The sequence below is a fragment of the Pristiophorus japonicus genome, chromosome 4 (assembly GCF_044704955.1).
Source record: "Pristiophorus japonicus isolate sPriJap1 chromosome 4, sPriJap1.hap1, whole genome shotgun sequence".
NCBI classification, from domain to species: domain Eukaryota; kingdom Metazoa; phylum Chordata; class Chondrichthyes; family Pristiophoridae; genus Pristiophorus; species Pristiophorus japonicus.
The window spans coordinates 33,762,419-33,785,052 of NC_091980.1; the positions used below are offsets into that span (position 1 = coordinate 33,762,419).

Sequence of the window (22,634 nt, forward strand, 5' to 3'; positions counted from 1 at the left end):
CGTGATAATGGTTGAACATCAAACAGGATGAGGACATTTCCTTGTGTGATAATGGACTAATTCACTGACCCAGGATGGGGAGGTGATCAGAAGGTACCAACAAAGGGGGTATTGTATCATTCATTGTCACAGGCAGGATCTTTGTATTATAAAAATATGTGTTTTGGGACAAAGCTCAGCAACTTGCAAGGCAACTGCAGGCAGATTTGATTAACTGCACATATGGAAACATGCTCCTCTGAATGATCGCCAGGGTGAGTGATGTTTGAAGTTAAAGAGAACAGTGCAGTGATGTTTGCTATCCGTAGGATAATAACACCTCGAGTCTCTTCACCAGGAGCAAGCGGAGACCAAGCGCAAATGGCGGAAGGATCGCATGATAACCCAAGCACTTCAACAAACGTCCTTTCAACCATCGCGTATCCAACCTGCGACAGAGACTGTAGTTCCCGCATCGGGCTCATCAGTCATCTGAGAACTCATTTTTAATGTGGAAGCAAGTCATCCTCGACTCCGAGGGATTGCCTATGATGAATAAACAGTTAAAAGAATACTGAGTTGTGAGCCTTGACCATTTTTATCCCACCCAGACGGGTTCAGGTCGGATTCTGGAACTAGAGTGATAAGAGGAAGGTGTGGGTTCACCTATCTACATGGTGTCCTGGTCACATTTATCTCTAAACCAATACCAGTAACAGGTTAGTTGAAAAATTCTCTCCCTGTTGGTGTTTGTAGGACTTTGCTGTATGCAAATTGGCTGCTGCGTTAACCTACATGGTCATACTTCAAAAGTACTTTGTTGGTGTGAAGAGCTTTGGGATGTCCCGAGGTTGTGAAAAGCACCATCTAAATGCAAGCTCTTTCTTTCATTTACATTTCTGCAAGGGATAACATTTCACAATCTAGAACTACCTTGGAGCTAATTCCCTTGGCAGATGCAGCAGTGTGCGTTCATAGATTTATTTTGTCTCTCTCTCTCCCCATCTTATTCTTGCCACTTTACATAGGATACAGCACAGAAACAGGCCATTCGGCCCAACTTTCTCTTTCTATTCTCTCTTTCCAACCCATTATCACAGCTCTTTCGCAAGGCCTGCTGCAGAATTATTCCAGAGTGATATGGTCAATACTAAACTAAGATAAGACACATTCAACAGTGGCACATTAACATTTAATTTGTCAATGTTTACCTACATATCAGTTATTCCATTTCAAAGTAATGAATTGTATGTGTTGCATAATGAAACATCTGCAATAAGGTAAAACACTAGATAAAAAGTCTTTATTTGTTGACGATTATCATAACAATCTGATCAAGTTCACTTTCAGCAAGTCCAGCTCATTAGATTTTGAAGTGATGGCATTTTTGTGAGCAAGGCTAAACAAAGAACCCATAAGTTAACAAATGTTATATATAACAATCAGATACAATGGAAACTTTTTAATTCTTACTTCCAGATGAAATCAGTTATGAACTAAAACCTAAAAATGTGTGCTCTACAATGCCTGGATAAAGCAAAGACCTGGAGTGATAACAATAGGATTCAGTGTACGTAAGTGTGCTTTAGCAATAAGGAGGTGCAATATGCAGAAAAGTGCTGCTATATTTTGAAAGAGAAAGAATTTGCATTGCACAACACAAATGTCACAAAATGCATCACATACAATGAATTAGTTTAAAGTGTAGGCAAACATCACAGCCATCGGGACACAATAAGGTCCCACAAATGACAATGTGCTAAATGACCTATTAATCTACTTTGGATGGTGGTGAAGAGGAATGTTGGCCAGGATGTCAAGAATGCTTCCGACTATTCTATAAATAGTGCCATTGGATCTTTACTGTTAAACTGTGTAGCATCTCTCCAAAAATCAGCACAAGTGCAAGACTCCATCAGTACTACACTGAAGTATCAACCTGGAGCATCATAAAATCATACAGCACAGAAGGCCTTCAGTCCATTGTATCTGTGCCGGCTGAAAAAGAGCTGTCCAGCCATATTCCACTTTCCAGCTCTTGGTCTGTAGCCTTGTAGGGTACAGCACTTCAAGTGCACATCCAAATACTTTTTAAATGCAAAAAGGGTTTCTGCATCTACCACCAGCATTGAGTTCCAGACCCCTGCCACCCTCTGGATGAAAGGTTCTGCTCAATTCCCCTCTAATTCTACCAATTACTTTAAATATATGCCCCTGGTTATTGACCTCTCTGCTAGGGGAAATAGGTGCTTCTTATCCATTCTGTCTCGGTCCCTCATCATTTTTATACACATTAAATCTCCCCTCAGCCTCCTCTGTTCCAAAGAAAGCAAACCCAGCCTATCCAATCTTTCTTCAAAGCTAAAATTCTCAGTACATACTTAAGCCCTGGACTATTGCTTGACCTGACAATTTTGTGGCTCAAGCTGATGGTGTTACCAACCAAGCAGAGATGACAAACGACAGCGAAAACGATAAAGCACATATTTCCTTTATTTTATATAGAAATGGGAATAATTGAGTCAGGGCTCTGTTCATTGCACTGTTGAGTTGGTTAGTGGGAGATCACTAGATTGATCCCTGGGATGAGCGGGTTGTCCTATGAGGAGAGATTGGGTCTATATTCTGTGGAGTTTAGGAGAGAGGTGATCTAATTGAAACATACAACATTCTGAAGGGGGTTGGCAGGATAGATGCTGAGAAGTTGTTTCCCCTGGCTGGAGAGTCTAGAACTAGGCAGCATAGTCTAAGGATAAAGAAGGATGAACGAAAGACAGACTTGGATTGATATAGCGCCTTTCACAACCACTGGATGTCTCAAAGTGCTGTTCTGCCAATGAAGTACTTTTGGAGTGAATCATTGTAATGTAGGAAACATGGCAGCTAATTTGCACACAGCAAGCTCCCACAAACATCAATGTGATAATGACCAGATAATCTGTTTTAATGATGTTGATTAAGAGATAAATATTAGCCAGGACACGAGGAATGATTTCCTTGTTCTTCAAAATATTACCATGGAATCTTTTACATCCACCTGAGAGAGCTGACGGGGCCTTGGTTTAACATCTCATCCGAAAGACACAAGAATATAAGAAACAGGAGCAGGTGTAGGCCATTCATCCCCACGAGCCTGCTCCGCCATTCAATAAGATCATGGCCGATCTACCTCAAGATAGCACCTCCAACAGTGCAGCACTCCCTCAGCACTGCACTGGAATGTCAGCCCAGATTTACGTGCTCAAGTCACTGGAGTGGGACTCGAACCCATAACCTTCTGACTCAGAGGCAAATGTGCTACCCATTGAACCACAGCTGACACAAAATGCTATGGATACTCAGTTGTTGAGTATATTCAAGGCTGAGATAGACAGATTTTTTGACTCGAAGGGAATCAAGGGATTATAGGTGTCATGTATGTAACCTTTATGTAACAACACTGCAATACTGTATATACGTAAGAAATGCACACCTTGACCACAGGGGGTGAACTTGTGGGAGACACTCCTCACCTGGTCATCCAGGTATATAAAAGAGAGGTCCCACGCAAGGTCATCACTTCTTGGTCCTGTGAATAAAGGTTCAGGTCATGGAGTGACCTTGTCCATAGAATGTGCCTCGTGTGGATTTGTGGTATCATGTAAGGACTTTACATTGGCGACGAGAAACGGGAATCGACGACCCATGAGAATGGCCACCGGCAGCACAGATGAATAGTACTGTGTTGGTGAGGACTGGGACAATTTCATTGCGAGGCTCCAGCAGAGTTTTGTCACGAAGGACTGGCTGGGAGATGCAGTGGCCGACAAGCGAAGGGCTCATCTGCTGACCAGCTGTGGACCTAAGACTTACGCGCTCATAAAAGACCTGCTAGCACCCGAGAAGCTGGCGGACAAAACCTTTGAAGAGCTCAGCAAACTAATCGGTGAGCACCGCAAACCGGCGAGCAGCGTACACATGGCCCGACACAGATTCTATACCCACTAACGTCGGGATGGACAGAGCATACCGGATTTCGTTGCGGATCTCCGGCGCTTGGCCAGCCTCTAAAGTTCACAGACGCCTGCAGGGGGGAGATGCTAAGGGATTTCTTTATTGAGGACATCGGTCATGCTGCGATTTTCAGAAAGCTAATTGAGACCAAGGACTTGACCTTGGAAGCGGCGGCGTTGATGGCTCAGACTTTTATGGCGGGGGAGGAGGAAACCAAGATAATATACGCGCGCAATTCTGCCTCTAACATGGCGATGGATCAGGGAGTCAATATCATAAACGCGACACAGAGCCCCGCAGGCAGGCAAGGGCAGTTCGACACACCCCAGGCAGCAATAGACCCAAGAGTAAGTCTCCAACAGAGACAATGGCAGGCTGAACGGACATTTACGCGCCCCCCCCCCCCCCCGTGGACAATGCGGCCCGGGATGGGGCCATTGACACCCATTAATAGGGTGCTCAAGAGCAGTGAAAGGGACAATCAGCGAGGAATGCCTTGTAACAGCTCTTTTGTTCACAACAATGGGAATCTCAGTTCATGCTGGAGGTGTGGGGGCAGACATGCTGCCAGGACTTGCAGGTTTCAACAGTTCGTCTGCAGAAATTGTAACCTCAGTGGCTATTTAGCCAGAATGTGTAGAAAGCCTGTAACCAGGCTAATATACGAGGCGGATGGACCAGATGAGGGGTCTGCGAGGCAGGATGACGCTTGGGGCAAATCAATGGACGCTGAAGTTCAGCGGGTTCACGTGGCAAACATTCACAGCTCATATACCAAAGCGCCACCTATGATGATGAAAGTCCTATTAAACGGCATCCCTGTACGCATGGAGCTGGACACGGGGGCCAGTCACTCATGAGTGTTCAATAATTCGAAAAGCTGTGGCCACTCAAAGCCAGCAGACCCAAACTAGAACGCATTGAGACGCAATTACGGACGTACACCAAAGAAATCATCCAGTGCTAGGCAGTGCAAGGTTGGCAGTCACACACAATGGATCAGTGAATCGGCTGCCACTCTGGATTGTCCCGGGCAATGGTCCCGCATTGTTGGGGAGGAGCTGGTTAGCGGAGATGAACTGGAAATGGGGGGGGATGTGCAAGCCATGTCATCTGTGGAGCGAAGTTCATGCTCACAGGTCCTACAGCAATTTGAGTCACGATTTCAACCTGGCGTCGGGACGTTCAAAGGTACCAAAGTAGTGATACGCATCACCCCGGACGCCAGACCAGTGCACCACAAAGCCAGAGCTGTGCCGTATGTGATGCAGGAGAAAAGTGAGAGCGAGTTGGACCGGTTGCTGAGAGAGGGCATCATCTCGCCCGTTGAATTCAGCGACTGGGCGAGCCCCATTGTTCCCGTCCTAAAAGCGGATGGCTCGGTCAGGATCTGTGGCGACTACAAAGCCACTATCAACCGGGTGTCCCTACAAGACCAATACCCGTTCCCGAGAGCGGAAGACCTTTTTGCTACGCTGGCAGGCGGCAAGCTGTTCACCAAGTTGAACCTCGCTTCAGCCGACATGACCCAAGAACTGGCCGACGAATCTAAACTACTGACCGCCATCACCACACACAAGGGACTGTTTGTTTACAACAGGTGTCCGTTTGGCATTCGATTAGTGGCCGCAATTTTTCAAAGAAACATGGAAAGCCTGCTCCAATCCATTCCCGGAACAATCGTATTTCAGGATGACATCCTCATCACCGGTCGTGACACCAAGGAACACCTCCACAACCTGGAGGAGGTGCTACGCCGACTGGACCGGGTAGGCCTGCGACTCAAGAAGTCTAAGTGTGTGATTTTGGCTCTCGAGGTCGAGTTTCTGGGCAGGAGGGTTGCTACAGACGGGATTCGGCCCACCGAATCCAAAACAGAGGCGATTCGACGAGCAACCAGGCCCTGCAACACATCAGAGTTGCATTCATTTCTGGGACTCTTGAATTATTTCGGGAACTTTCTGCCGAACTTAAGCACATTGTTGGAGCCACTACATGTGCTCCTGCATAAGGGTTGCGATTGGTTTTGGGGGGACTGTCAGGAACGGGCTTTCAATCGGGTGCGGAACCTACTTTCTTCAAAGTTGTTGTTGACCCTGTACGACCTCCGTAAGAAATTGGTTCTGACATGTGATGCATCGTTCTATGGGGTTGGGTGCGTGTTGCAGCAGGGTAACGCGGAGGGCCAACTACAACCTGTGGCTTATGCCTCCAGGTCGCTCTCTCAAGCTGAACAGGGATGTGGGATGGTTGAGAAGGAAGCACTCTCATGTGCCTATGGGGTGAAAAAGAGGCATCAGTACTTTTTTGGCAGGAGGTTCGAATTAGAAACGGACCACAAGCCGTTAACATCCCTGCTGTCAGACAGCAAGGCTGTCAATGCCAAAGCGTCAGCTCGCATACAGCGATGGGCTCTCACGCTCGCTGCGTATGACTACACCATCCGGCACCGGCCCCGAAAACTGCACTGACGCGCTCAGCAGGCTTCCACTGGCCACCACTGAGGGGGCAGCGGAGCAAAGCGCTGAGATGGTCATGGCTGTTGATGCCTTTGACAGCGCAGGCTCCCCCATCACAGCCCACCAGATCAAAATCTGGACCAATAGAGATCCCCTCCTATCCCGGATTAAGAAATGTGTCCTGACTGGGGATTGGACGCCTGCACACGGAGCATGCCCTGAGGAGGTCAGACCGTTTCACAGACGGATGGATGAGCTCTCCATCCAAGCCAACTGCCTACTATGGGGTAGCCGGGTAGTCATGCCCCAGAGGGGCAGGGAAGCATTCATCAGGGAACTCCACAGCGAGCACCCAGGCACCTTGCTGATGAAGGCCATTGCCCGGTCACATGTGTGGTGGCCGGGAATTGATTCAGACCTGGAACACTGTGTTCGCAGGTGCACGACGTGTGCCCAGCTAGGTAATGCCCCCAGGGAGGACCCGCTCAGCCCGTGGCCCTGGCCCACCAGGCCATGGTCACGTATTCACATAGACTACGCGGGCCCGTTCATGGGAAAAATGTTTCTCGTTGTGGTTGATGCGTACTCGAAATGGATCAAGTGCATCATTTTGAATTCGTGCACGACATCCACCACCGTGGAGAGTCTGCCCGCGGTCTTTGCGACCCACGGCTTGCCGGACATCCTTGTTAGCGATAATGGCCCATGTTTCACAAGCTACGAATTCCGGGAGTTCATGTCGGGTAATGGCATTAACCATGTCAGGACAGCACCGTTCAAGCCGGCCTCCAATGGCCAAGCGGAACATGCGGTCCAAATCATAAAACAAGACATGCTCCGGATTCAAGGACCTTCCCTTCAATGCCGCCCATCATGCCTCCTGCTGGCCTATAGGTCCCGACCGCACTCACTCATGGGGGTCCTGCCCGCGGAGCTACTCATGAAACGAACACTCAAAACTCAGCTGTCCCTCATTCATCCAGCCCTGTCTGACATTGTTGAGGGCAAGCGCCAATCCCAAAACGAGTACCATCACCGAAATTCAAAGGGGAGATGTATAGAAATTGATGAGCCCGTATTTGTTCTCAATCACGCTTTGGGGCCCAAATGGCTTGAGGGTACTGTAATAGACAAAGAGGGAAATAGGGTCATAGTGGTTAAACTTAACAATGAGCAGATATGCTGCAAGCATCTGGATCAAGTAAAAAAAAAGGTTCAGCATGGACACTGAGGAAGATCATGAGATGGTATTCACACCACTGCCAGTGAACGAGCAACAAGAACATTCAGCAGCATGCACAGTCCCTGCGGTCAGCCCGGACAGGCCGGAATCACCACAGGTGACAGACACGCATACCAAGGCTCAACAACCAGAGCCCCAACTGCGGCGCTCCACGAGAGATCGCAGACCACCCGAGAGACTTAACCTATGATCCCAATAAGATGTTGGGGGGGGGGGGTGATGTCATGTATGTAACCTTTATGTAACAACACTGCAATACTGTATATATGTAAGAAATGCACACCTTGACCACAGGGGGTGAACTTGTGGGAGACACTCCTCACCTGGTCATCCAGGTATATAAAAGGGAGGTCCAACGTAGGGTCATCACTTCTTGGTCCTGTGAATAAAGGTTCAGGTCATGGAGTGATCTTGTCCATAGAATGTGCCTTGTGTGGATTTGTGGTATTGTGTAAGGACTTTACAATAGGGATCGGGCAGGAAAGTAGAATTGAGTGTCGAAGATCAGCCGTGATCTTGCTGAATGGTGGAGCAGGCTCAAGCTCCTAAGTTCTTATGATGCACAGCAGCCTCGGGGTAATTTGAACTCTTGCTTATTCTTGTGTTGGGAATTATTGTATCCAACAAGTCTTGGCAATCGCACAGCCGAGATGAGAGACCAGCCCCAGGAGAAGTCACCTCTGGCGACATGTCAGTACCTTCCCCACAGGCTGTGAATGGGACTTTTACCTCCACTGTAGCTGTTGGCGCAGAGCGACAGTCCCGACCCGCGAGGACCATCAGCAGCAGGTTAGGGCCTTAAAGGAGGAGCAGCATGGAGCATACCACTTCAAGGTACAGCGTGTGCTGGTGCAGGAGAGCGTCGGCTGTGAAGAGGGTGACTAGATTGGACATCACCAAAATCCAGGTCACTGATTGGACCGGCCCGCGCTCCATCAGGAGCGGCGAGGTCGGGGCGAAGAAGAGGCGAGGTCGGGGTGGAGGAGAGACAAAAGATCGCGGAGCGACGTGAATAGGGTCCAGGAGAGGTGTGAGTTCGGGGCCCAGGAGAGGCGTGGACCCTGGGGCAGCACGGGCCAGCCCACACTGCGATATGTGCACGCACTAGGTCCGTGCAGCAGAGCTGGTCTCCAGTCGTCTTGGTTAACCCTTGCCACTGGACCAAGACCTAGCTCGATCAAGCCCGTGTGATGGCTGGTGTGCAACGGCCACCACACGTTAAAAAAATCCACACACAGGCATCTTCCACCCTTCAACATGTAGTTTGGGGCCTGGAATATTGTCGTCATCATCATCAGAGGCAGTCTCTCAGAATTGAGGAAGACTTGCTTCCACTCAACGTGAGTTCTCAAGTTACAGTCCAATGCAGGAATTAATCTCTGTCACAGATGGGGCAGACAGTGATTGAAGGAAAGGGTGGGTGGGGAGCCTGGTTTGCCACACGCTCCTTCCGCTGTCTGCGCTTGATTTCTGCATGCTCTCGGCGACGAGACTCGAGGAGCTCAGCGCCCTCGCGGATGCTCTTCCTCCATTTTGGACAGTCTTGGGCCAGGGATTTCCAGTGGAGATGTCGCACGCTCTCAAGGAGACTTTGAGGGTATCCTTGAACCGTTCCTTTGCCCACCTGGGGCTCACTTGCCGTATAGGAGTTCCGAGTAGAGTGCTTGCTTTGGGAGTCTCGTGTCGGGCATGCGGACGATGTGGCCCGCCCAACAGAGCTGGTCGAGTGTGGTCAGTGCTTCGCTGCTGAGGATGTTGACCTGAGCGAGAACACTGACGTTGGAACGTCTGTCCTCCCAGGTCCTTCACTGAAACACCTGTGAACTCATCCCTTTTTGGCGTGGAAGCAAGTCACCCTCAATACGAGGGCCGCCTATGATGATGATGATGATGATGATGACACACCGCAGCGTGTGCCCGGGGCCTCTCGCTGCAACATGTCGCCCGCCGAGCTCCCTCATGCTCAGGCCCTCGCCACAAGATCGCGCATTAACTCAGGGCACGGCGGCGCTCGGAAAGGCAACGAACTGCAAGGGTAAAAGCGCTTAAACTCACCGTCATTTTGCCGTGCCCGTGTACCGGCTACCTGATTTTCCCACCCGCAAGTTGCTGGAAGTTTCTTCTGACCGAGCGTCCCTCCGCAAAACGCCAGCTCCCAGCGAGGCAGCGGTGTCAAATGCGCCTGCGCGGTGCCACAGCACTGCATGTTGGGAGGTGTAGTTTTTTTGTGGGGGAACTCTCCGTCGCTGCTTGGCCGGGGTCACGTATGGGGACTACAACTCCCAGAACACAACGCGAGCAGTTCGCCGCCTCGCCCCTGCTCACCCTCCAGGCCCAGCTCGCTGGTAAGGTGCTTTCATCTCAGAGTTAAATAATTTACAGTAGCGACTGTTACTAGATATTAGCAACAACAATATCTTGTTGTTGTCGATATTAGCCGGAGCTTTCCTGGAAGGTGTTTGTTCGAAGAGAGAGAGATAGAGGGGTGTGTCTGTAAGGTTTCATAAAACGATTCCCACTTCTGCTCAATTTAATAAGGGGGAGAGGACCAAACCTGAAAGAGTATTTCAAATATAGACCCAAAGAGCATTGTAAGGCTTTTGAATGTATTATTCGGAAATGAATTTAAGGATGGAATTTTTTAAACCAGATTTTGGAATTCAGTAGTTTAATATTGAATACTAGAAATGAATTACAAAAGTTAGGCACTGCAGGGAATTCGGGGCCAGAGTGATCTCCTGGACGAGTTTTGATTGCCGGTCGGAGAGGAGTTTCTCTGGCCTTTTGTCTCTCCCAAGAGATCACATGGTTTTGGGTGGGGTGGGGTGGGGAGTGTATATATTGGGCTGAAAATTCCGGCCTCGGCGGGTCCATACAAAGAGACTTGTCGGCGAGTGCATAGGAAGACAAGTGCAGGTTGCGGAAGGAACGTGCGGCAAACCTGTCCCACCCTCTCTTACACTCAACGACTTTCTGTACCATTTGTGGCAGGGACTGTGGCTCTCGCATTGGACTGTTCAGCCATCTAAGGACTCATTCTAAGAGTGGAAGAAAGTCTTCCTCGATTCTGAGGGACTGCCTATGGTGATGACAAAGTGCGCACGGAACTAGTGAGGCCTCGCAAAAGCCGTTTTTGGGGGTGTGATGCGCATGCACCGAAAACCGGGCTTTTCTGATCTGTCGCGATTTCTCTTGGCGGATACTCCGCATCCCCGGGAGAAGGACATTCGCATGGGAAAGATTAGGCTATTTGCCCATTTCATGCCCAGCGAATGTCCTTCAAACTTTTACGCCTGGTAAAAGCAGGCGCATAGTTTACTTTTACCAGCATAAGAGTTTTAAAGCATATAAAAATTAAATTTAAACACACATATTTTTATATTAAAAACCCTTACCATTAAGAGAAGTTTTCTTTTTAACACCTTTGTAAAATAAAATCTAAAAAATATTTTTTTTTCTAAAACATTTAATTACATTTAATTTCAGTTAATTTTAAATATGTGAGGTGTTTTATTTATTTATTATGCTGTGTTTCGGTGTTTTAGGGTTTTTTCTCATTGATAGTAATAGGAGTCTGTACAAAAAGCTTCCATTTTTATCAATGAGAATACTGCATAATGATTGGTGGTCCAGGCCCATGTCCTTCCATGTATGTAAGTACCTGAAAGGCATTTTCACATGCGTTGCGCAGTGAATCTAGGCCTCCGACTGGCACCTCTACGTTCCTCCGGAACCACCAGGTACTTTCGTAGATTTTTTTTCGGGTCGGGGGCATTCGTACGAAGGAAGCCTCCTACTGCAATATTCCCCCCATTGTGATACATAAGGTATCTCAATTGTGTGGGAAAGGCTGGATGGACCAGAGGGTAATGGAATGACAGTTCAGTATAACAGAATAATATAATGATGACTAATTTATGTAGTGAAAAAACTGGTAAAGAAATGATCACAATGTTGTAAATGTGTTTAATGTCGGGGCCATTGGAGGGAGCAGCGTGCGGGACCATGCCATTGCAGGGAGCAGCGCGTGCTGCTGCAGGAGGGTGACTGCTGCGAAGTCAGGTCGCTGATTGCAGTGCGGGCAGGCACAGCAGGAGGGGTGAAGGAAGTGACCGGGGCGCAGGAGAGGCGTGAATCTGAGGCCCAGAAGAGGCGAGGGCCCAGGGGCAGCACGGGCCAGCCCACACTGCGATATGTGTGCGCGTTCGGTCTGTGCAGCAGAGCTGGTCTCCAGTTAGTCTTGCGTAATCCTTACCACTGGACCAAGACCTAGCTCTGTCAAGCCCGTGTGGTGGCTGGTGTGCAACGACTACCACACGTTTATAAAAAAAAATCCAAGCACGGGCATCTTCCACTGTTCAAGATGTCGTTTGAGATCTGGAATATTAGATCCTTCATTGAAACACCTGTGAACTCATCCCTTTTTGGTGTGGAAGCAAGTCATCCTCACTTCGAGGGACTGCCTATGGTGATGATGAACTAGTCCAATTTTTTGTAAGAGACTCAGCTATTTTAAAGGTTAGAGACAGTTTTCTTAATATTGTGCTATTACAATGACTGACCATTATTTGTTGCAGTTTGTCTAATTATATCTTTACTAATAATAAAAGCTTTTTAATGCATTTTTACTTTTTAAGTCATGTCAGTTCATTTTGATGAAAGAAGTGGGATCGTGCCCTGTAAGACCCCTTGGGGCAAATGGTATCAAACTATGGAAGAAGTTTACATTGATGTCAATGTCCCACTTGGAACATCTGCAAAAGAAATCAAATGTAACCTGGGGAGTAAAGACATAGCATTATCTGTCAAGGGGAAAGACATACTGAAGGTAAACAGATCCCTCAACTCTCGTTTCTTTCCTTCCAAATTCATTTTGGTATCGTAATTTAGAAATGAAAATCAAATATGTAATATTAACACACTTGCATCTGTTTAAATGGATTTGTAATCTCATGTTTATGATAAATTTGTCATAAGAGCTCCCTAATAATTTGGAGATCTGTCCGAAAGGTTGTCATCTGCATGGCTTTAGATTGGGCGAACTGAAATTTTAAACAGGACAAGAAGACTATTGAAATACCTGTACTGAAATAGAAACCTTTATCTATGTTTGCAGCACAGCCAATCCAATATAACCTGCTTAATCCCACTTTCCAGCTCTTGGTCTGTAGCCTTGTAGGTTATGGCACTTACAAAGTGCATATCCAAGTACTTTTTAAATGTTGTGAGGGTTTCTTCCTCTACCACCCTTTCAGGCAGTGAGTTCCAGATCCCCACCACCCCCTGGGTGAAAAACATTCCCCTCAAATCCCCTCCCAAATACTTGAAATCTATGCCCCCTGGTTGTTGACCCCTCTCTAAGGGAAATAGGTCGTTCCTATCCACTCTATCCAGGCCCCTCATAATTTTATAGACCTCAATGAGGTCTCCCCTCCTTTGTTCCAAAGAAAACAATCCCAGCCTATCCAATCTTTCCTCATAGCTAAAATTCTCCAGTCCAGGCAACATACTCGTAAATCTCCTCTGTACCCTCTCTAGTGCAATCACACCTTTCTTGTAATGTGTTGACCAGAACTGCAGGCACTACTCTAGCTGTGACCTAACTAGTATTTTATACAGTTCAAGCATAACCTCCCTGCTCTTGTATTCTATGCCTCTGCTAATAAAGGCAAGTATTCTGTACAGCTTAACCACCTTATCTACCTATCCCGCTACCTTCAGGAAACTGTGGACATGCACTCCAAGGTCCCTCTGTTCCTGTACATTTCTCAGTGTCCTACAATTTATTGTGTAATCCTTATAAAGAAACTGACAGTTTAAATAAACACACTACATAGATGAATACTGTACTTGCATGTAAACTGTAGATTTCTACATACACACATGAAAAGCGAGAAAAACAAACTTGCATTTATATAGTGCGTTTCATGTCCTTGGAACATCCCAAAGTGCTCCACAACCAGTTAATTATTTTTGAAGTGTTATCACTGAAAGATGGCACCTCTGACAATGCAACACTCCCTTAATACTGCATTGAAGTGGGAGATTATGTGTTCAAGTCTCAGATTGGGGCTTGAACCCACACTTTCTGACTTGAGCAAAACTACCATTGTTGAGCTAATATGACACTATATGTGGAATTAAAGATTAAGAACTTGGTAATTTTAGTAAATCACATCTTGATTTGTGTGCAGCATACGATTGTTACGTGAATCTCACTTAATTTTCAGGGTAAACTCTATGATTCAACTATCACTGATGAAGGAACCTGGACATTAGGTAGGCAGCAACCCTGAACTAAAATGTTACCTTCATGAACAAATATGTTTTTCTTTATGCCACCTTTGGGGTTTTTTTTGTCTTTTAGTGTTTCAGGATGAGAACATGTGCTATCCCACCACTCTGATATTAGACAAAATATTTTTAAAGGTCAAAAGAATTAGGGAAATTAAAAATATATATTTCAACTGTTGTTCTATTCTTCCACCTCCAACAAAACCTACGCTTTCTGTCAGAGGATAAGAAACAGGTGTGTATTGTACTGATGAAAATGAATCGAGAAGCTGGGAACTGCTGGTCCTCATTACTGGAAGGACAGTTTCATGCTGACCCCTTGGTGCAAGATGAGATGCAGAAGAAACTCACACTGGAGAGGTTCCAAAGGGAGGTGAGTAATGGCACCCTGTAAAATAAAGCAGATTACAACCTGGACCTGTTCTGTTTTCCAGGATCTAAGCAATCTAACGAGAAGATGATGTAAAGCAGACAAGTTGGTATCCCAATATAATAACTACAAAACTTCTGATAGCCAAAAAACTTGCCCCGGAGAATACAATTATGAATGCCTGCAGCTTTAACTGGCTGTGATATCAGACAAACTGTTTTGTGATTTTTTAAATTTTACTGATCACGCCCATTGTTTCTGTCAACATGTCCTGGTGATCTGTGCAGCATGATTTTGACTTCTGCTATTTTCTGGAGTTGCACCAATGAGTGGAAATAATCATTTCTTTTTTGGGAATAAGGTGCGGCACTAAGAGATGAAAATACTATAAATTGAAATTGCTGGGGTGGCTGAAGTTGTGACCCTGCTGAAAATGCACTTAACCAACTGCTGCCTCCATTTTCCTTCGTAAACCCTAGTGGTTTTTTTTTTACAAAAGTGTTTTTGGCTAATAACTTGTAAAATATATACAGGAAAGCTGTGTGCTAGGTGAAGTAGTGGCCATATTCCCCATATGGTAAGTTCCTGATCGCCACCAAGCACTTTATCCGCTTCGCCTGCAGTATATTTCATATGGTCTTTCGTACACTTTTATAGTGAGGTGATAGCGTGGTAGTGGTAGAGGTCTGCTGGAAGCATGCCTAGTTGTCGTCTTCAGCAGAGATGGTGAATAACACAGGGAGAACTAATAATATAATATGGAAAAATAAATACCTTGTGTGATGTGGATGCATTGGTTGTAATTTACCAAAATCCCCTGGATTCTGAGGAGGTCCCAGCGGATTGGAAAACTGCAAATGTAACGCCCATATTTAAAAAAGGTTGACAAAAAGCAGGAAACTATAGACCAGATAGCCTGACATCTGTGGTTGGTTATTAAAGAAGCAGTAGCAGGACATTTGGAAAAGCAAAATTCGCTCGGGCAGAGTCAGCATGGATTTATGAGGGGGAAGTCATGTTTGACAAATTTACTGGAATTCTTTGAGGATGTAACAAACAGGGTGGATAAAGGGGAACCAGTGGATGTGGTGTATTTGGACTTCCAGAAGACATTTGACATGGTGCCACATAAAAGGTTACTGCACAAGATAAAAGTTTGCGGGGTTGGGGGTAATATATTAGCATGGATAGAGGATTGGCTAACTAACAGAAAACAGAGAGTCGGGATAAATGGTTCATTCTCTGGTTGGCAACCAGTAACTAGTGGGGTGCCGCAGGGATCAGTGCTGATCTATTTACAATCTACATAAATGACTTGGAAGAAGGGACTGAGTGTAAGATTGCCATGTTTGCTGACGGTACAAAGATGGGAGGAAAAGCAATGTGTGAGGAGGACACAAAAAATCTGCAGAAGGACGTAGACAGGCAAAAGTTTGGCAGATGGAGTATAATGTCGGAAAGTATGAGGTCATGCAGTTTGGCAGAAAAAAAATCAAAGAGCAAGTTATTATTTAAATGGAGAAAGATTGCAAAGTGCCGCAGTACAGCGAGACCTGGAGGTACTTGTGCAAGAAACAAAAGGATAGTATGCAAGTGATCAGGAAGGCCAATGGTATCTTGGCCTTTATTGCAAAGGGGATGGAGTATAAAAGCAGGGAAGTCTTGCTACAGCTATATAAGGTATTGGTGAGGCCACACCTGGAATATTGCATGCAGTTTTGGTTTCCATATTTACGAAAGGATATACTTGCTTTGGAGGCAGTTCAGAGAAGGTTCACTAGGTTGATTCAGGGGATGAGGGGGTTGACATGAGGAAAGGTTGAGTAGGTTGGGCCTCTACTCATTGGAATTCAGAAGAATGAGAGGTGATCTTATCGAAACGTATAAGATTATGAGGGGGCTTGATGAGGTGGATGCAGAGAGGATGGTTCCACTGAAGGGGGAGGCTAGAACTAGAGGGCATGATCTAAGAATAAGGGGCCGCCCATTTAAAACAGAGATGAGGAAAAATTTCTTCTCTGAGGGTTGTTAATCTGTGGAATTCGCTGCCTCAGAGAGCTGTGGAAGCTGGGACATTGAATACATTTAAGACAGAAATAGTCAGTTTCTTAAAGATAAGGGGTTATAAGGAGCGGGCGGGGAAGTGGAGCTGAGTCCATGATCAGATCAGCCATGATCTTATTAAATGGCAGAGCAGGTTCGAGGGAACGTATGGTTCTACTACTCCTCCTATTTCTTTTGTTCTTATATACTGACAATGCAAATGATATAGTGTGAGAGACCTCCAGTTATATGGATTTGCACCCATGATTCCCAACCTGGTAAATTCTCTACAAGGCCAACCATTCTAGGCTCCTTCAACAGCTCAATAAATTTATCCAGTGAGTAGCTGAACTGTAGGGTGCAGGAAGGTCTAAACTTCAATCACCTTAGCCAGGTTGGAAGGTCATGGGTTTGGTCACCTCATCCAGGGCATTGCAATTAGATTTCATGTACCTGAGTCAGGGAGATTAAAGTCAACTGATGTTGCTGTTCCTGATCACAAACTAGCAATCTTTACTGGCAGAACACACATACACACATTGGATGAGGACAGGGTCAGGCTCAGCTGTATTGTTCTTTATGGTCAATAGCCTGCTAACAGTGAGAGTGAAGAATGGCCACTTGAATGAGATACCAGAGGAAGATGTGGTATTTTCCCTTTATCGTCTTCTCTGTATGCTATGTAATCTCTGTCATTTTTCTTAGTCTCATGGAGAGGGGATAAAAATTAGCATGGGTGGAACCTGCTTTTGCTGGGGAGCAAGATTACTTCAGAGACTAAGACGTCAAAGTTGATCACTTGACTGCCCCTCACACCCAGTCAGAGTGTAGAGAAGGTGGAAAAGGGGAGAAGTTACAGTTGCCTTAACAAAACAGGCAATATTTGAGGTTGGCAGAGTGAGAGACAGGGAGGTTAAGCTGACACTGAGTGGGGGAGTTAGAGGCAGAGACATGCGGGTGGCTGTAGATGTGGAATTCCAGAGACGTGGGGGGGGGTAAATCTTTGAGATACAAAATAAGGTACTTTGGAGATGATGTGTGGCGTTGGAATCTTTTGAGGCATGCATACAAAGAACAAGCAGTAGGAGATCTTGGGGATATCGACCAAGCAAAAATTAATTACCCTAACTTGAACTTGAGCTGAAAGTATTTAATTCTAGAAAAGGTATGAAGTGCATTTTGATATTGACAGAGAGGAATGAGATTTGAGGCAACAGTATAGCAAAACAAACAATGAAAGTGGTTACAAGACTGATATGCTGCTTTACCTTCAAGCTCTTGCCCTCTCACCCCACCCCTGCCTCCCCCCAACCCATCCAACCACCCCCTCAACGCTAAGAAATTCTTTATCTCTGCTGGGGACTGGAATTCTCCAGCTGGCTGAACCTTTTTCATTTTGACGATATAAAATGTTTCTGCAGATCACAATAAAAACTGAAGACTATTCTTGTTAAACTGTAAATTGAATCACCACAATCGGCAACTCACTTTCTTCCTACACAGAACCCTGGCTTTGACTTCAGTGGGGCTGACATTTCTGGAAACTATAGTGGCGGAGGTCCAGATTTCTCAAATTTGAGAAAGTGAAGAAGACTCCAAGACATGAGAAGTGGTGACTGAGTTGTTCCTACAGGATACCAGTGCAGAAGACAGGCTGTTGAAGCCCCTGAAGGACTTAATGGTCCAGAAATATCTTGGAAAATAAGGGCACGTTCACGAGGCACACAGTTATTAGTGCGGAAATAACTCAGCAGTATGTGGCGAGGAAGATATACACCATGAGTTGCGAATCGCCATAAATTGTTGGACGAGTTGTGCACCTCCATTAGACTCATAAAAATGGGATCTCGCGATCAACCTCCCCATGAGTGTCAAAAATTGCTGGATTTGCACCGTAAATATGAATGAAATGCGCCACAGAAAGTTAGGGCTGCTATTTCACATCGCAAGAACCCGGGGTGCTTAATGCTCCTGACAAGACATTCAACCTCGGAGGCACAGAAAGAGAACAATTGAAACTGGAGTCTCACTCCTGCAGGTAGTAAATTGTCCCTAGAGGTTTTTTAAATACAAAATGTTTTTAAAATTCTCTTTTCCTTTCTGTCTCTTTTTCTCTCTCAATCCAATCTTTATTTATCTCTCTCATTTGACTCAATTCACCCTAGTTCCTTCTCCATTGCTCACTCTGTTTCTGTTTTTTTTAATTGGAGATCAGGCCAAATAAAAATAATTTAATAATCGCATCCCTTTTTTGGACGGACATAAACAATAAACAATCAAATCATTTTTTTTTAAATGAGGAATATTGTCGACAATGCAGTCCAGTCCCTGCTGTGCCCACCGGTCGGAGAAGGCCTCACGTTACCAGGGTTACCACATGCTTTTTCTCCAGGGCCAGCCGCTCACGGATACAGCTGCGGTAGAGAGGCAGCCAGCCAGAGCGACACCCCCACTGGAAGTGTCTGTTTCTTTCACTATCCCTAAATTTTATTAAGGAGATAAACAGTTGGTCCCATAGTACACCACGGTTGACGTCGTGCCCCATAACTGATTCGTATTTCCGGCAAATTGTAACACAAAATAATTGGAACCGCAAGATGCCCTGCTCCAGCAAATACTGGGCCACAGATATATGAACTTTAAAGTGCATTTTACTACTTTAAAGATAAAATTCTGCACTAGAATTCATATATTAAAGTTGGTTTCTTCGTTCTGGTATTTGTTATGTGGAAGCATATACCAGAATTAATATTGAGACGTTTTTGGAACAATATTTTTATTTGTTGTGGATTGGATTTATCTGAACAGTTGTCTGGAAATCTGAAATTAAGAAGTGGAGAGAGAAACAGTTCACGTTTCAGGTAGGTGACCTTTCATCAGAACTGGATAAAGTTAGAATCCAGCTTTTTCCACTTCTGAGGAAAATAATCAACCTGAAACGTTAACACTCTTTTTCTCTCCACAGATGCTGCCTGACCTGCTCAGTAATTCCAGCATTTTCTGTTTTTAGTTCAGATTTCCAGCAGCCACAGTATTCAGCTTTTGTGTCTGAAAACTGATCTTCAGGCTGCATGACAGGAATTCGCTAAAATATATTTTTTTAACATTAAATTCTCATCTGAAGAAATTTGAAAAAAATTGTATAGTCTGGTGTTATATTTTATTGTCTTAATTTTTTTTTATATATTTAAATAGTTCACGTGTGCACAGTGCCACACCATGTTGTGAGGTGTAGAATTCCATTTGGTAGTATTGCAGATTTCCATCCAAGTAGGATTCCTGTTCCTTCTGTTTACTGTTCCTGCAGAAATATGGGATAGGTTTTTCATTTTGTTTTTTCACAAAGTAAAAGCTTCAAGTGCCCATTTGAAACTCCTGTCCTGATACAGTAAAAGGATCAATGTCTGTCTTTCTGCTGAGATGTTAAACCGAGGTCCCGTCTGCTCTCGGGTGGATGTAAAAAATCCCATGACACTATTTTGAAGTTGAGCAGGGATGTTTTCCCCAGTGTCCTGGCCAATATTTATCCTTTAATCAATATAACAAAAACAGATTATTTGGTCATTATCACATTGCTGTTTGTGGTGTGCAATTTTTCTGCTGCATTTCCTACATTACCAACAGTGACAACAATTCAAAAGTACTTCATTTGCTGTAAAGCGCTTGGGATGTCCGGAGGCACTTTATGAATGGAATGCAAGTCTTTCTTTAACTTAGTGCTGCCGCCCCCACCCTGGTATAATTTATACTTGGAAAACTGGCTACAATAGACACTGGAGGTTAGAGGACAGCCTTTAACAACTACAAATAAGACAAACGGAATTACTTTGAGACAATTGGCCTTTCACCTCTGGGACCTGGGTTCAAGTCCAACCCAGATGAATGAAATTAAACTTTTTTTGTCTGCTGGCTGTAACTCTATGCAAAGTAGGTTTGGGCAGCCACAATCTAGTTCCTTGTGGAAATTTGCATACAACAGAAAACTGTTTGTAATTCAGTAGTAATAGGCAATTTCGCAGAGCCCAGAGAATGGCTGATTTGGGAAATGTGAAAAAGCACACAAGTGTAGTACAGTTGCGGTTCGGGCATGTTAGCGCAGTGAAACAAGCCTTGTTCTGTATCTAATGCTATACCTGACAAGTCCCGAATGCTGACGCTAGTCCCTTAAATCCGGAATGGTATCCCTAAGATCCTGAGTGCAAAAAATAATGCAATATCAAAAAAGAACTCTGAAGCAGTAGGATTAATGCTTGGCTCTTAATTTAGTGCTCAGATTGACGTTTTTGCAATGCTTGTGTGTTAAAGCCAGTATCAAGTTCACACCTCCTCATGCCCAAGTTTATTGTAACATATAAGATGAACAGTTAGTCAGAGAACTGTGGCTTTTTGATTGATTGATTCAGGACTTCTGAAATTCACACATCTTCCGACAAGAAGATTAAAAATTGCATTTATATAGCGCCTTTCATGATCTTGGAATGTCTCAAAGTTATTTCGAGTCAATTATGTACTTTTTAAAAAAAAAAAGGTGCAGTCACGTCGTCATCATCGTCGTCGTCGTCGTCGTCGTCATCATCATAGACAGTCCCTCAAATCGAGGATGACTTGCTTCCACGTCAAAAAGTTCACAGGTGTTTCAATGATGGACCTAAAATTCCAGGTCCGATCTAAATCTTGAAGGGCGGAAGATGCCTGTGCTTGGATTTTTTTAATGTGTGGTGACCGTTGCACACCAGCCACCACACAGGCTTGACAGAGCTAGGTCTTGGTCCAGTAGCAAGGATTAACCAAGACGACTGGAGACCAGTTCTGCTGCACGGACCTAGTGCGCACACATATCGCAGTGTGAGCTGGCCCTCGCCTTTTCTGGGCCCCGAACTCGCACCTCTCCTGGGCTCCGATCACGTCCCTCTACAATCTCGCCGCTCCTGCTGTACCTGCATACGCTCCAATCACCGACCTGGACCGTCTCTTTTCACTGCCGTTGCTCTCCCGTTGCAGAACGTGCTGCTCCCTGGAGTGGTATGCCACCACGCTGCTCCTTTCGCTCCCCGGCCTGCCCCGATGGTGCTCACAGGCTGGCGGTCGCACAGACTGCTGGGCTACGCCTCCATGCCGCTCCTTACGCTCCCCAGCCTGTTCTGATGGTGCTCGCAGGCCGGGGGCCGCGCACTGTTGTAATGTAGGAAAAACAGCAGTCATTTTGCACACGAGGCAGTCAGGGCCTGCTGGAAGGAGCACGTTGAAGATCTCTTCAATCGAGACTCTGCCTTTGACTCGAGTGCTCTCTACTCCATCCCACAGCATACTACTTGCCACCGCCTCAGTAAAAGCCCAACACTGCACGAGGTAGAAAAAGCCATAAGACAACTTAAGAACAACAAGGCTTCGGGAGCGTATGGAATCCCTGAAGTATGGTGGAGAGGCACTACTGGCGCGAATACATGACCTCATCTCTCTCATCTGGAGAGAGGAGAGCATGCCGGGAGATCTGAGATGCAGTGATCGTGACCATCTTTAACAACGGGGACAAGTCCGACCGCTGCAACTACAAAGGAATCTCCCTGTTATCAGCCACTGGGATAGTTGTCGCTCGAGTCCTCCTCAACCGTCTTGTCTCTGTGGCCGAGGAGCTCCTCCCGGTGTCACAGTGCGGATTTTGTCCCCTACGGGTCACAGCAAACATGATTTTTGCAGCGCGACAGCGGCAGGAAAAATGCAGGGAACCATAGGCAGTCCCTCGGAATTGAGAAAGACTTGCTTCCACTCCCTGAGTGAGTTATTTGGTGGCTGAACTACAGACCCTGTTACAAGTGGGACAGACATTCGTCGAGGGAAGGGATCGGTGGGGCTGGTTTGCCGCGCGCTCCTTCCGCTGCCTGCGCTTGGCCTCTTCACGCTCTTTGTGTTCTGACTCGAAGAGCTCAACGCCCTCTCGGATGCACTTTCTCCACCTCGGGCGGTCTTCGGCCAGGGTCTCCCAGGTGTCAGTGGTGATGTCGCACTTTACCAGGGAGGCTTTGAGGGTGTCCTTTGGCTCGTTTACCACGAAGGAACTCCGTATAAAGCATTTGCTTAGGAAATCTCGTATCTGGCATGCGAACTATGTGAAGCTGACCAAGTGTGGTCAGTGCTTCAATACTGGGGATGTTGGGCTGGTCGAGGACACTAATGTTGGTCCGCCTGTCCTCCCAGGAGATTTGCAGGATCTTGCGGAGACATCGTTGGTGATATATCTCCAGCGACTTGAGGT

At 45.9% G+C, this 22,634-nt stretch overlaps 2 protein-coding genes across 2 annotated transcripts in view; one reads left to right on the plus strand and one right to left on the minus strand.

Moving 5' to 3' along the window:
* The window catches only part of lars1b (leucyl-tRNA synthetase 1b), a 65,831-nt gene extending 55,971 nt beyond the window's left edge, over positions 1-9,860 (minus strand). The window contains exon 1 of the mRNA XM_070878085.1: positions 9,730-9,860. Coding sequence (XP_070734186.1) covers positions 9,730-9,735 — 6 coding nt within the window. The 5' untranslated portion in view covers positions 9,736-9,860. The remainder of the gene's footprint in view (positions 1-9,729) is intronic.
* Positions 9,619-19,519, plus strand: nudcd2 (NudC domain containing 2). Its single transcript, XM_070878088.1, has 5 exons — positions 9,619-10,019; positions 12,312-12,502; positions 13,905-13,953; positions 14,190-14,341; positions 17,885-19,519. The coding sequence occupies exons 1-5, from the start codon at positions 9,851-9,853 to the stop codon at positions 17,966-17,968; spliced, it is 645 nt and encodes a 214-aa protein (XP_070734189.1). The 5' UTR covers positions 9,619-9,850; the 3' UTR covers positions 17,969-19,519.
* Positions 19,520-22,634: the final 3,115 nt, after the last annotated feature.

Bases quoted from the DNA above. Each gene is read 5' to 3' on its own strand.
- nudcd2 (XM_070878088.1), top strand. From the start codon at position 9,851: ATGCGCCTGCGCGGTGCCACAGCACTGCATGTTGGGAGGTGTAGTTTT. The intron at 12,503-13,904 runs GTAAACAGATCC...CTTAATTTTCAG, and splicing joins AGGGGAAAGACATACTGAAG to GGTAAACTCTATGATTCAAC. The intron at 14,342-17,884 runs GTGAGTAATGGC...CTTCCTACACAG, and splicing joins TGGAGAGGTTCCAAAGGGAG to AACCCTGGCTTTGACTTCAG.